Source organism: Neltuma alba, unplaced genomic scaffold (assembly GCF_004799145.2).
Source record: "Neltuma alba isolate B1F8T4 unplaced genomic scaffold, ASM479914v2 tig00000287_pilon, whole genome shotgun sequence".
Taxonomy (NCBI): domain Eukaryota; kingdom Viridiplantae; phylum Streptophyta; class Magnoliopsida; order Fabales; family Fabaceae; genus Neltuma; species Neltuma alba.
Window position 1 is genome coordinate 1 of NW_021631990.1, and position 12,472 is coordinate 12,472.

Consider the following 12,472-nt stretch of genomic DNA (forward strand, 5'->3'; position numbering starts at 1 on the left):
TTGCCTCTAAGCTCACTGATGCCGAACTCAGGCTAACCGCTTTCGAGATCTTCGTCGCTGCTTGCCGCACTTCCTCCGGTAAGCCACTCAGCAACGGTCTAACTCGTCCACTAACCATTCCGACTCTCCGAGCCACCACTCCACCAACTCCCCGAACTCCTCTGCCTTGCAGCGATCTCTAACTTCCACCGCCGCCAGCAAGGTCAAGAAGGCATTCGGCTTAAAATCACCTGGCTCGGGATCCAAGAAGCCCTGGCTCCGCCTCGAGTCCGGGCTCAGGTCAGCAGAAGTCTAAGCGACCATTGGACGGTTGGGGAGCTCATGAGGAATCAGATGAGGGTTTTCGGAGGCGATGGACTCGCGCGTTAGGAGAGCGCTACTCAGAATTTCTGCTGGACAGGTCTTTTTCAATTAATTCTATAGCAACTTCTTTGCCAATGCACTTCACACTTGTGCACCTATCCTCACAGATGCGCATTTGCACGATTGTGTGTATGCATGTAAGTTATATGGAAGATGGCGTTTGATCTGGGTTTCTCGGTTGATTTTCTTTCCAATCTTCATTTAAATTAATTTTCCCATTTACTTTCGCTTACGAAAAAGGGCAATTACGTGGAGCTCAAGTTTCAGAATGGTCCTTCGGACATTTTAACTTATTCGATCTGCCATCGCGTTCTTCAAATTCTGTGAATTGAAGATTTTGACAACTCCTCCATTCGATAGAAATGATGATGCATATGACTGACTTTCGTTATTCTTATTGTTATACAAAGCTACATGACTTTTCTATACTCTCTTCAATTTTGAAATTATTTACATCTCGGCACTTGGATCGTAGTCTTTCCATGTGGACAATATTTGAGTTGTCATCATATATCAAATAATGATTATCAGGAAAAATTCTCAAATTATCCTGTCCAAGAACATGGCGAAATGTAAATACAATGAGGTTCTCATTTAAGCCCGTAATTGTTTCATGTAGATAGATACACACTATTGCTTATGCTTTTAATTGCTTGCATGCATTTTTTTCTGAGAGGACGGGTATTTACATTGAAAACATAAAGCCAGAAAGAAATCAACTAAGTTAAAATAATCACGGCTAAGCTATTTGTTGATGTATTACAGGTTGGAAGAAGGATTGAATCTGTTGTAGTTCCACTAGAATTACTGCAGCAGCTTAAGCTCTCAGATTTTCCTGATCCACAAGAGCATGAGGAATGGCTGAAGAGAACGCTGAAGGTTCTAGAGGCTGGTCTACTTTTGCATCCTCATATGCCTCTAGATAAGTCAAATTCTTCTGCACATAGATTGCGACAGATTATTCATGGGGCTTTAGACAGGCCTATAGAGACTGGGAAGAATAATGAATCCATGCAGATTCTCCGCAGTGCTGTCATGTCTCTTGCATGTAGATCCTATGATGGGTCTTCCACTGATTCCTGCCACTGGGCAGATGGAATCCCTTTCAACCTTCGGCTTTATGAAATGCTCCTGCAGTCCTGCTTTGATGCTAACGATGAATCCTCAATTATTGACGAATTTGATGAGCTGATGGAACAAATCAAGAAGACCTGGGGGATTCTTGGATTGAACCAAACTCTTCATAATCTCTGCTTTACGTGGGTTTTATTCCACCAATTTGTTGCAACTGGACAGATGGACCTGGATCTACTGTCTGCTGCTGACGGTATGCTAGTAGAAGTTTCAAATGATGCAAAGACAACAAAGGATACAGAGTATTCCAAAATTTTGAGTTCTACATTAAGTTCTATATTGGGGTGGGCAGAGAAAAGGCTCCTTGCGTATCATGAAACTTTTGATCTTGGAAATGTTGAAACAATGCAGGGCATTGTTTCTTTAGGGGTGGCAGCTGCGAAGATTTTGGTTGAGGATATATCTAATGAGTATCGACGAAGGAGAAGAAATGAAGTCAATGTTGCCCGTGAAAGAATTGATACCTACATCAGGTCATCACTACGTACTGCTTTTGCTCAGGTAAGTTATCCTTATCTACAGTATTGGCTGCTTCCTCTAGTAGAAGGTGGTAGAATTGAGATAAATCTTTTCCTGGTCCAGCTGCTGTGGACATGGCAGTGTAGCCTTGTACGCTTCATGTGAGAGATTGAATATTATGTCTTAAGATAAATCTTTACCTTTCCCTTTGTTTAATTTAACCTAAACGTGGATCAAGTTTCAGTTAGGACAATAGATTTTTCAAGATAAATCTCAAGAGATTTAATAGCTAAAATATTGTGATTCTCTGTACAGTCATGGCAATAGTTGTCTTGAATCACTATTCTGTCACTCTCTTTCTACAATTTACCAGACACATATTTGCTGAAATATGTTTTTTTATGCTTGATAGATAATGGAGAAGGCAGACTCAAGCAGGAGAGCATCCAAAAATCAGCCAAATGCTCTTCCTCTCCTTGCGATTCTTGCCAAGGATGTCGGTAGCCTGGCAGTTAATGAGAAGCGAGTGTTCAGTCCAATACTTAAGAGGTGGCATCCTTTGTCAGCGGGTGTTGCTGTGGCCACTCTTCACGCATGCTATGGAAATGAATTGAAACAGTTCATCTCGGGCATAACAGAACTGACACCTGATGCAGTACAAGTTTTGAGAGCGGCAGATAAGTTGGAGAAAGACCTTGTACAAATAGCTGTAGAAGATTCAGTAGAGAGTGATGATGGTGGCAAAGCAATAATCCGTGAGATGCCTCCTTTTGAGGCTGAAGCTGCTATTGCCAATATGGTGAAAACATGGATTAAGACTAGACTAGACAGACTTAAAGAGTGGGTTGATAGGAATGTGCAACAAGAGGTTTGCATTCATCATCCTTTTGTATTTTGCTTCCTTTTGATGAATTTTCATCACCACTTATTACCAGGGCAAGGTCTTTATAGAATATAAATAAAGACATCATGATGTTATTGTTAAATATTTTTGTTTTACTGTCTTCTCTGTGGTAATGTAACGGGAGTAAACCAGCAATAAGATTTCAGTTCAGGCGCTTGGATTTACGTTGCATGAATTCTAGAGTTGGTTGCTAACTTGAAATCCTGCACGAACTGCAAGATTCTAAACCATAATCGCCTTTATTTAGTATATTATGTGAGTTTATGTATACTTCAATTGTTTACCTAATATCTTCAAAGTAATATAGTTTATTGTGATGATTAGGTCTGGAGTCCACAGACAAGTCAGGATGGTTATGCCCCTTCTGCTGTCGAAGTATTGCGAATCATAAATGAAACTTTGGATGCATACTTTCAGCTTCCAATACCAATGCATCCTGCATTGCTTCCTGAACTGATGAATGGCCTTGACAGATGCCTGCAATACTATGTTACCAAAGCAAAATCTGGCTGTGGTAAATCATGTTGAATTTGATAGTTGAGCTTTGATATTTAGTATACATAACAATTGGGTTTCTTTTTTGACCCCAAAAAAATAACTGGGTTAATTTTTCTTGATATATTCAGGATCACGAAATACGTATCTTCCAACAATGCCAGCATTGACCAGATGTTCTATTGGATCAAAATTTCAAGGCTTTGGGAAGAAGAAAGAAAAATCTCCTAATGTTCAGAAGAGAAACTCTCAGGTTGCAACCAATGGGGATGCCTCTTTTGGGGTACCACAACTTTGTGCTCGCATAAACACTTTGCAATGGATCCGGGGTGAATTTGATGTTCTGGAGAAAAGAATTATTACCCTTCTACGAAACTCTGAGTCTGCTGATGTGGAAGATTTTTCAAATGGATTGGCAAAGAAGTTTGAATTATCTCCAGCTGCATGTGTTGAAGGAATTCAACAACTTTGTGAGGCAGTGGCATACAGAATCATATTCCATGATCTAAGCCATGTTTTATGGGATGGTTTATACGTTGGAGATACATCATCTTCCAGGATTGAACCATTTCTGCAAGAACTTGAGCGAAACTTGATGATCATTTCTGATACAATCCATGAAAGAATTCGCACACGGATTCTTACTGATATAATGAGAGCTTCCTTTGAGGGATTCTTGCTGGTCTTGCTTGCTGGAGGACCCTCACGTGCATTTTCCCGGCAGGACTCTCAGATCATAGAGGATGATTTCAAATCCCTTAAGGATCTCTTCTGGGCAAATGGGGATGGCTTGCCTTCTGAATTAATAGATAAGTTTTCAACTACAGCAAGGTCTGTCCTCCCCCTCTTCCGAACTGATACAGATAGCCTCATTGAGCGGTTTAGAAGGGCAACCCTGGAGACGTTTGGCTCCTCTGCTAGATCTAGACTTCCTTTACCTCCAACTTCCGGACAGTGGAATCCATCTGAACCTAACACACTACTACGTGTTTTGTGCTATAGGAACGATGAATCAGCTTCTAAGTTTCTTAAAAAGGCATATAATCTACCTAAGAAACTGTAAGAATCTTGGGAACCTGTACGCAGAATGGAAACCAAGATATCATCGCTGGAAATGGCATTATGCTTATATTTCTGGTTCTGCTTGTATTTGGAGCAATATTGCTCAGCAGGTAACATTATCTGCATTGGCGAGCTAAGTTTACCACAGGGTGCAGCTGTCTTGTATAGTGTATTTTGTTCAAATTGGTGGTGGTTCTACTTCCATATCCAATGGGTCTGGAGAAGGGCAGCATGTGTGGTGGCCTTCAGTGTTCCTTGGGCAGAGGCTTTATTTGCGAAGATAGTTGAATATTCTTTCTGATTCGTTAATCATTTGAAGGTAGGATCATCTTAGTATTTCTGGACTCTGGTGCTTTCTTTCTCGGGTAGCCCTTTTCAACTTCTCTTCTGCGAGTTCTTTATATATGAAAAATTCTTTTGTTGAATTCCCTTGGAGTGGCTTGTCACATTTTTACTAGTAAGAAACAAAAGCAATGTATAGCATATGTTTATTGAAGTTGATGTCATTATTTATCATCATGTAAGTTGGGATCAATCTGTGTATGCCAATGCTTATGTTACACCTAACAAGTTGAACACATTCTAATGTTAGTATTTTTTTTTTCCTGGTTGAGAATATGTATATATGATGCATCAGTGTATATTAGAAGCAGCAAAACGATGACAAACACTGAAATTAACCTTCTCATGCCATCAGTATTAGCATAATGTACATTGTGCCCTTACATTTTAACTTTTCTTGCGTAAGTTTTTAAAATATACATGGAGAAGTATACAGGGATCTATATCCCTTCAACTGAGGCTTCCCTAATGAAACCTCAATTGAGAAATACTAGTCAATAGATTGTGATCTGACCTGATTTTATTGAGAGAATGAGTTACAAATTTAGTTTTTTTTTTTTTTTTTTTAAAAAGAAGTCTTTAATTACGGCTTTTTTTGACATTGTTAGATCACAATTTAATATTATTTTCAGTTCTTAATATAAAAGTTAGATAATTAATTTGAGAATATTAAATAACTTAAGTTAATTATTTGTCACATTTAGAAATTATCCTTCTTGGTGAAAAAATTTCTTACAATTAATGTGTATATTTTGAAAAATATGAAAGACAAAGTTGACTCAGATTTTGTATTAAGAATAAAATTTACTCCCAACTAGCTTTATATCGAGTGAGGGAGTAGTTAATAACTTTGAATTGATAATTTAAGAGGAACAAAGCCAGCATCTAGTGCGTATGAGAAGGATAAAGCATAAAAAGAAGTATCCAGTGCAACGCAATAACTTCTAGCATGTTTGAACATCAGGATGTGCGCGTATTGATGATGATAATGCAAACATGGGCGGCGCCACAATGCAAACTTAAGCGATACCGGCGAAAAGGTTCTTGGGCGCGAAAAAGCACGTGGTGGCCACAATGTCCGAACTAGGAGATTTGACAATATTTTGCATATTTTAAAAAATCAAATTAAATGAGTTTTACAAGCAGGGCCAGATATACGGGGATTCTTCTTTATAAAAACAATAATAAAATAATCTCCACCCAGGATCATGTCTCGAACTACAAGTGAAATTTAACCTTGAATGAAGCTTAAGGCCTTGATCCAAGATACCCAACTATGGAACGTACCGGATTAGAATTGCCTGAAAATCGGAAGGTATGGAAGCTTAAGGTCTGTTCTGCTAAGAGTATATACTGAAAGGGCATGAGAAAACGTATGGGTGCATGATGTTTATTACGTTGTAAAGTGCAATCTCCTGTGCAGAATATGATGCAGCTTAGTTACTCGGGGTTCAGTTTTGGAAATTCTGAAGACTGAAGGCATTCCTTTATAATCTCCTTGATCCTTCTTTTCATTAGTTTATCTTTCACGCCAGCAAGCATGTTTTTGTAGAACATTTCCAACCTAATTAGCTTACTGCGATCTGCTTCCTCTAACATGCTCTCCCATTCCTTTGCAATGTCGAATACACCTGAGTTCTTCAATGACGCTGGGATATCACGCTCATCAAAAGGTTTTCCAAATATTGAACCATGAAGTATACTGGCATATCTCTCCATCACAGAAAGCCTTGTCTGAAGCAGCTTCAGTTCATTCAATGCTGAGGCTAATTTTTCATCCATTTCTGTGACCGCTTCAGCCTCTTTTTCTGTCATCTTATCTTGGTCTCCAGTACTCTTCTGGTCCTCTTGCTTGAAATCCTCTATCAGCGGAGGCCATAACACTAGTGTGGGAGTGTAAAAATCCACTGCCTTACCATTTCCGAGAACCCCACTCCTTCCCCTACCCCAAGACCAAATCTTATATCCCTCCTGTGCAACAACAACAGTATGCGCCGCCCCACAAGCAACTTGTATTGGTTCTGGAAACCGAGGCTGATGTGGTGTACATGAGATAAGAAGGGGAGAGAGTGCATCCCCAGAATCAGTTCCAGCAAAACTAGCATCAGGGCACAGACCAAGACCCTTCTCCATGCCCCATGACCACACATCCCCAGCTGATGAAATAACACTAGTATGAAACAAGCCACAGTCAACAGAAATTAGATGAACATGCTGTGGCAATTCTTTGACAGGCATTGGAAGCAGTTCGCTTTGCGTGGTTCCATGCCCAAGTTGCCCATTATCCCCAAGGCCAAACGTCCAGCACATGCTTGCTGATGTGTCACTGGGGCTTTTTTTGTGAGTGAGTAAAGCAGTGTGAAAGGCACCACAAGCTACCTCATAAATTGCCCAGGGGGACTCCTGGTCAAATGCTTTTACAACTTCTGGATGTGGCCTGCTCTCCCTATCTCCCAAGCCTAATTGACCATGGCTGTTATTACCCCAAGAGTAGCACACGAGGTCTTCACCTACGTACGATTCTCCTGCAGTAACTAGTGCCACAACATGCTCATTTCCACATGCAACCTTGACAACAGTATGGCCGTGAAAATCCCATACTGGTGTGGGAACGAAACTGCTCACAAGAGAGAACCCTCCTTCGTTGCTTTTCTGTGGGCAATTTCCCCACATCCATAGGGCCCCTAGGTTATCAATAGCCAGAGACATCATTCCCCCTGCTTTGACAGAACATATCTGAAAAAATAGGACGCACAAAAGCAACTTAATGGCTATCTCACATTTGGCTGTTTGTATATCAGCGAACAGAATGTATGCAGTTACGAAATACCTTTAGTGATGCCTTACTCTCTTCTTCTGGTGGATCTGTTGAAGAATCAGGAGGGTGCAACTCAAGGAACTTGTTTAATAGGCAGGGAATTAGAGACTTATCTCCGCTAGAGCCATAGGAGTCCTCTTCGTTGAGACCGAGTTGACCATCCATACAGTAGTCAAGGACATAGTTGAATAATACAAACCAACAAATATACAGAACAATAGAAGTAGAAACTAGTAATTTTTTGTATCCGACTTTCCCGAGGCAATACAATTATGTCAAGGATACAGATATTGTAACCCCAGCACCAGACTGATCCATCATCTGTCAACACACACAGCAGCAGAAATTAAACTGGAGGAATGTCCTTCAAATTCCAGTTTCATGAAGCAGCCTTAAGTTTGCCTTAGAGACATACTCAGTGTTATTATCAGACTGCAGTCTACTAGATATTGCATGTGTTTCATATCTCTTTTTTCCCCATCTCTATTCTGACATATAGAAGCGTGACATATACAAAATAAATTTACAAAATATTTACCCTAAAGGGGACCAATAAAGAATCTCTTGCAAGCAGGTAACAATTAAACATACATTGCACCGAAAGGCCGAATGTCGAGAAATTTTGGCCAACAATCCAACATGGTGAACTGTCATGCTTAAAAGTGAGCGTGCATGTATATTCAGAGGATCCTATATTCCGAGGATTTTACTTAGTATCATGCAGCAAAAGATGACGAACTTAGAAAATCGACCAAAACTTGGGAAGGGGCTGATGGGGCAGATGAAATACGGGCGATGGAAAATAAACCAACTGAAAATTCGGTTAGTAAACCACATCACACTTGTTGGTTTCCGGGAAAGATGAAGGACATTTGAAACTGAAATACATCTTTTTTTCCCCCAAAAAAAAAAAAATTTGCTTACGGACTTCTTCCCATCTGGGATAATCATATTTGAAACAGGTTTGGCTCTAAACGTGGGAACCTCTTCCATCTTTCATCCACCTATAAACTCCTAGAAATAATAACCAAAATCTTCCCCTCTCCACTTATCTTCTTTTCCAACCTCGCATTTTTCTCGTTTTCCCACCACATCGAGTTCAACACCAACAAAATAATAAGCCACAGGAGAGGAGGAATAAAGAACAAATTCAAAGGTTAAAATTCTTACAACCTGCAAGAGCAAGACTATGATAGGCACCAGCGGCAATTCCCACAATTTTGATAGTGTCTCCTGATGAACTGGGGTTCTCAAACTTGACCTGAACAGGAAAAAACTCGTCCTCTTCTGAGCCTCGGCCAAGTCGCCCCAGTATTCCTCTTCCCCAAGAATATACACACCCATCCCCTACAGTCAGAAACATAAAAGTTCCCCAACATTCGTCAATGCAAGATGTCTCTAAAAGAAGTGTTAAAAATTACAGAATTAAAGATACGATTCCCTCCCGTAGCCATCATAATGGCAAAGCAAGAAACTTTCCAGTGGCGCCCAACTCAATGATCACAAAAGCTGGTTGGGCACCCCTAGATAAACATGGGCCGCCATTTTTATTTCAGCAAGAGATTCTGATTCTCCGGAACATATCTCACAGGACAATAAGGATCCGCCATATAATTGATAGCCCAAAACACTGTTTCGAAAAATTTGACAAGTCTTACCGGTTGAAGCAAGAGTATGTGCTTCGCCGGCAGCGACGGCGACTACTTTGCTAGATAAATTGCCGGAGTTAGGAAAATTCGCAGCGTCCTTCATTATCTCCTGCTACTCAATACTTATGTAGCAATGCCTGGCTTATGTTTGTGAATGCATAGAAGCTCTTTATATATTGAGCTTACAACAGCCGTCAAGTTGTAATGGCAGGCATAGCGGAGGAAAGAGACAAGATCGAGTTCATAAGAAAATAGACTTTATCCTTTTCCCCATCCCTATATAATAATATATATTCCTTCAGTTCCGCACCAAATAAAAATTTAAAAATAAAAAATCTACCCCTTAAATTTGATTGTTTGATTGTTGACTACATACGTGTTTAACTTTCTCGATTAGCGAATTAGGCAAGCCAATTGCTTCTTAAGCAGTGATTTGTATCCTTTCATTATCATATTACGATAAGCAAATCGCTTCTCTTTATTCAAGTTAGGGTAGTACCAAACCAAAATAACAATGATCGTCTATGCTGGGTTCAAAGAGAAGAGCGTCACGTATCTGTCTTTTGGTAATTTATACTTGTCGGCCTCCATCCTTATCCTTCTAACCCAAAGATTAAATGAAAATAAAAAAAGATGGGGGGAGGATTGTCTCATCCCCGGGTCTTATTCAAAAAAATTGATAGATTATAGTTGATGAAAACTTTATTTCTCGTGAGGCTTGATCGTCAAATACGACATTGGAAATTCGGGAATTGGTCGTCGGAAGTCGGATTACTCAAGCATTTTAGGTTATATGCGGTGTTGAGTGGGGATTTAAGATAGTTCGCTAGAATTATGAAGACGGGAATATGATTCGGATAAGGCATCGGATTAAAAATATATTCCTCCCACGGGTTCGTTACGTCGTGTGCTTACCATCGTACATCGTGCTTTCAACCGAAGCATTCTAGTCTGCATCAATCGAAAATAAGCTTGCAACCAAAATCCGTGGATCAAAATAACTAATTGCAAATCAACTAGAAACAATTTCTCGTCTTTCTTACAGTTTACATTGATCATGAATTTAAGAATGAGTTATCCTACAAATCTGCATTTTCACCATCTAACACAGGCATGAACAAAGCAATATACAGAATTAACCAGTGCAGGGACCTCCACTGGTCTCGGCCATATTGTTCTGACTAATGTAAGCAGAGAGATTTAGATACTGATCTTGATCATTCATGCCCCTCCATCTTGCCCTGCAAATCACACAACTAGCCGTTCTCCTTCCCCTGCTTCTCTTCCACTTCACCAAACACTCCTCATGAATTGGATTCCGACACGTTCCACAGGCGACGACCTTGTCATCCTTCCCCATTTCCTCCAGACAAATCGGACAAGTGGTCCCATCCTCCATCTCTATACTGGGTTCCTGTCTTCCACTGAAGAAAAGCTGGTGAAATCTCTCGCGAAGTGCGGCCCCGGCGAGGGAGTCCGGCGAGGTAGGGAGGTCGAGGAGGCGGCGGAGTTGGGAGGGGCGGATAGTTCGGCGGCGAAGGCAGAAGTGATCGAGGGGGAGGCCGAGAACCCGAATGAGGACGAAAAGAATGTGCTTGCAAGGGGTGGTGCGGTCGGGACAGGTGCAGGAGGGGAGGGAGGAGAGAGTGACGGTGTAGACATTGGCGGTGGCGCCCAATATGAAGAAGGAGGCATGGGAACGGTGGAGGAGGAGGAGAGGGTGGCGGAGAGCGCGGAGGATTCGATCGGAGAAGGGTTGGGAGGGGGAGAGGCGAGGATCGGGGGATACAGAATCCATGGACGATGAAGGCTGGAGAGAAGGTGAGAGATTAATGGTTATGTAAAAAGACAAGCGTTATGGATTCCTGGCGGAGAATTGAGGGGCACGTGAAGGATAGACGAAGAAGGAGGGAATCAATTCCGTAACCGAAACCGGTAACTTGCGCGCTTCTCACCTATTTGCATTTTGCAGCGCTTCTCACACTTGACACAAATCGCAATGCTCATTTTAGTACCCACCAATGATCCTTTGCCTTCAGTTGACTAGATTGGCCTTAAAGGTAATTATATTTTCTGTTGCTTTAGCAGGATTAAAACGTGAAAATGAGAGAATCCTGTGAATGGACGGGAAAATAAATAACAGTTCTTGCTCTTTTTTGGTAAATTCTGGTCCAATATATCCCTTCTCGATAAATTGCTTTAAATCTGCATCCAGTTGGTAAGCCTGAGAAGTCAGAGTCATATAAAGCTGCTTGACTTGATCAGAGACCTGGTCAAGTCTGTTCTTCTTGGCTCAGACGTATGAGGAACAGATGGGTCTTCATCAATAGGATCTTCAACTGTAGGGTCTGGTTGGACCATTGCTACTTTAGAGATATCAGCATGATATGCTTCAGAATCAGAACTGTATTCAATAGAGGAGTTAGACTCAGGTTCAGAGGTTTCATCTGCTGATGAGTGATCTTTATCCACAGATTGGAAAGTCTCACATAAATGGCCATTTCATTTGGGATCATGCACCAGAAGAATGTGATCCTGACTATGAGTGTGATACACCTTACTGGTGGGAAGCATCAGACGATGAAGATGAAGCTGGATGGTCTTACCCCATCAGATATGCCATAAAAAAGAAGAAAAAGGAGAAAAATACATCTCCTTGTTCCCACAAACGTCACCATCGCCACCATGATGATGATGATCATGGTCCGAAGCAGAAAGCTAGAAGCTGGAAGGCTCCTGTCTCTACTGTTCCTTCTAGCAGGTTATCTCTATATGATCTGCTTAAGGAAACAGGTCATGAAGACCTCCTGCCTAGACAAAAACCAGATCCAGTGATTCCTGCCATCCAACAATCCATCCCGTGTATAGCAATGATGGATCCCTATGAGCAGGATTTTCCTCCTCTTGAAAGAAGAATCAACAGAGAAACAAAGGTTACAGCAAGACCTTTCTCTGTCCCAACAGAAATCTCTCCCACTGGTGAAACTAGACCAGTCTCAGCAGCAGAAGAAGTTCTCAACTGGCAGACCCAGAATGCGATCGGCCAGAATAGAACTCTGACAAAGATTGATTCAAAGCTTGACCTGCTGACTCTTAGAACTGATACTCTGACGAGTAGACTTGACCAGGTCTCTGATCAAGTCAAGCAGCTTTATATGACTCTGACTTCTCAGGCTTACCAACTGGATGCAGATTTAAAGCAATTTATCGAGAAGGGATATATTGGACCAGAATTTACCAAAAAAG

The 12,472-nt window shown here is 41.1% G+C and overlaps 2 protein-coding genes and 1 pseudogene across 2 annotated transcripts; 1 reads left to right on the forward strand and 2 right to left on the reverse strand.

The window, feature by feature from the left end:
* Nucleotides 1-8: 8 nt before the first annotated feature.
* On the forward strand, nt 9-4,874 carry LOC114715026 (protein unc-13 homolog; annotated as a pseudogene).
* A 976-nt stretch (nt 4,875-5,850) lies between these two features.
* LOC114715115 (ultraviolet-B receptor UVR8-like) lies at nt 5,851-9,329 on the reverse strand. Its single transcript, XM_028899937.1, has 5 exons — nt 9,236-9,329; nt 8,751-8,924; nt 7,863-7,898; nt 7,590-7,738; nt 5,851-7,495 (listed from the first exon to the last, which is right to left on the reverse strand). Exons 1-5 carry the CDS (start codon nt 9,327-9,329, stop codon nt 6,200-6,202), a joined length of 1,749 nt encoding a protein of 582 aa, XP_028755770.1. The 3' UTR covers nt 5,851-6,199.
* Nucleotides 9,330-10,243: 914 nt separating this feature from the next.
* LOC114715206 (mitogen-activated protein kinase kinase kinase 1-like) lies at nt 10,244-11,184 on the reverse strand. Its single transcript, XM_028900036.1, has one exon. It carries the CDS (start codon nt 11,022-11,024, stop codon nt 10,362-10,364), a length of 663 nt encoding a protein of 220 aa, XP_028755869.1. The 5' UTR covers nt 11,025-11,184; the 3' UTR covers nt 10,244-10,361.
* Between the last annotated feature and the right edge of the window lie 1,288 nt (nt 11,185-12,472).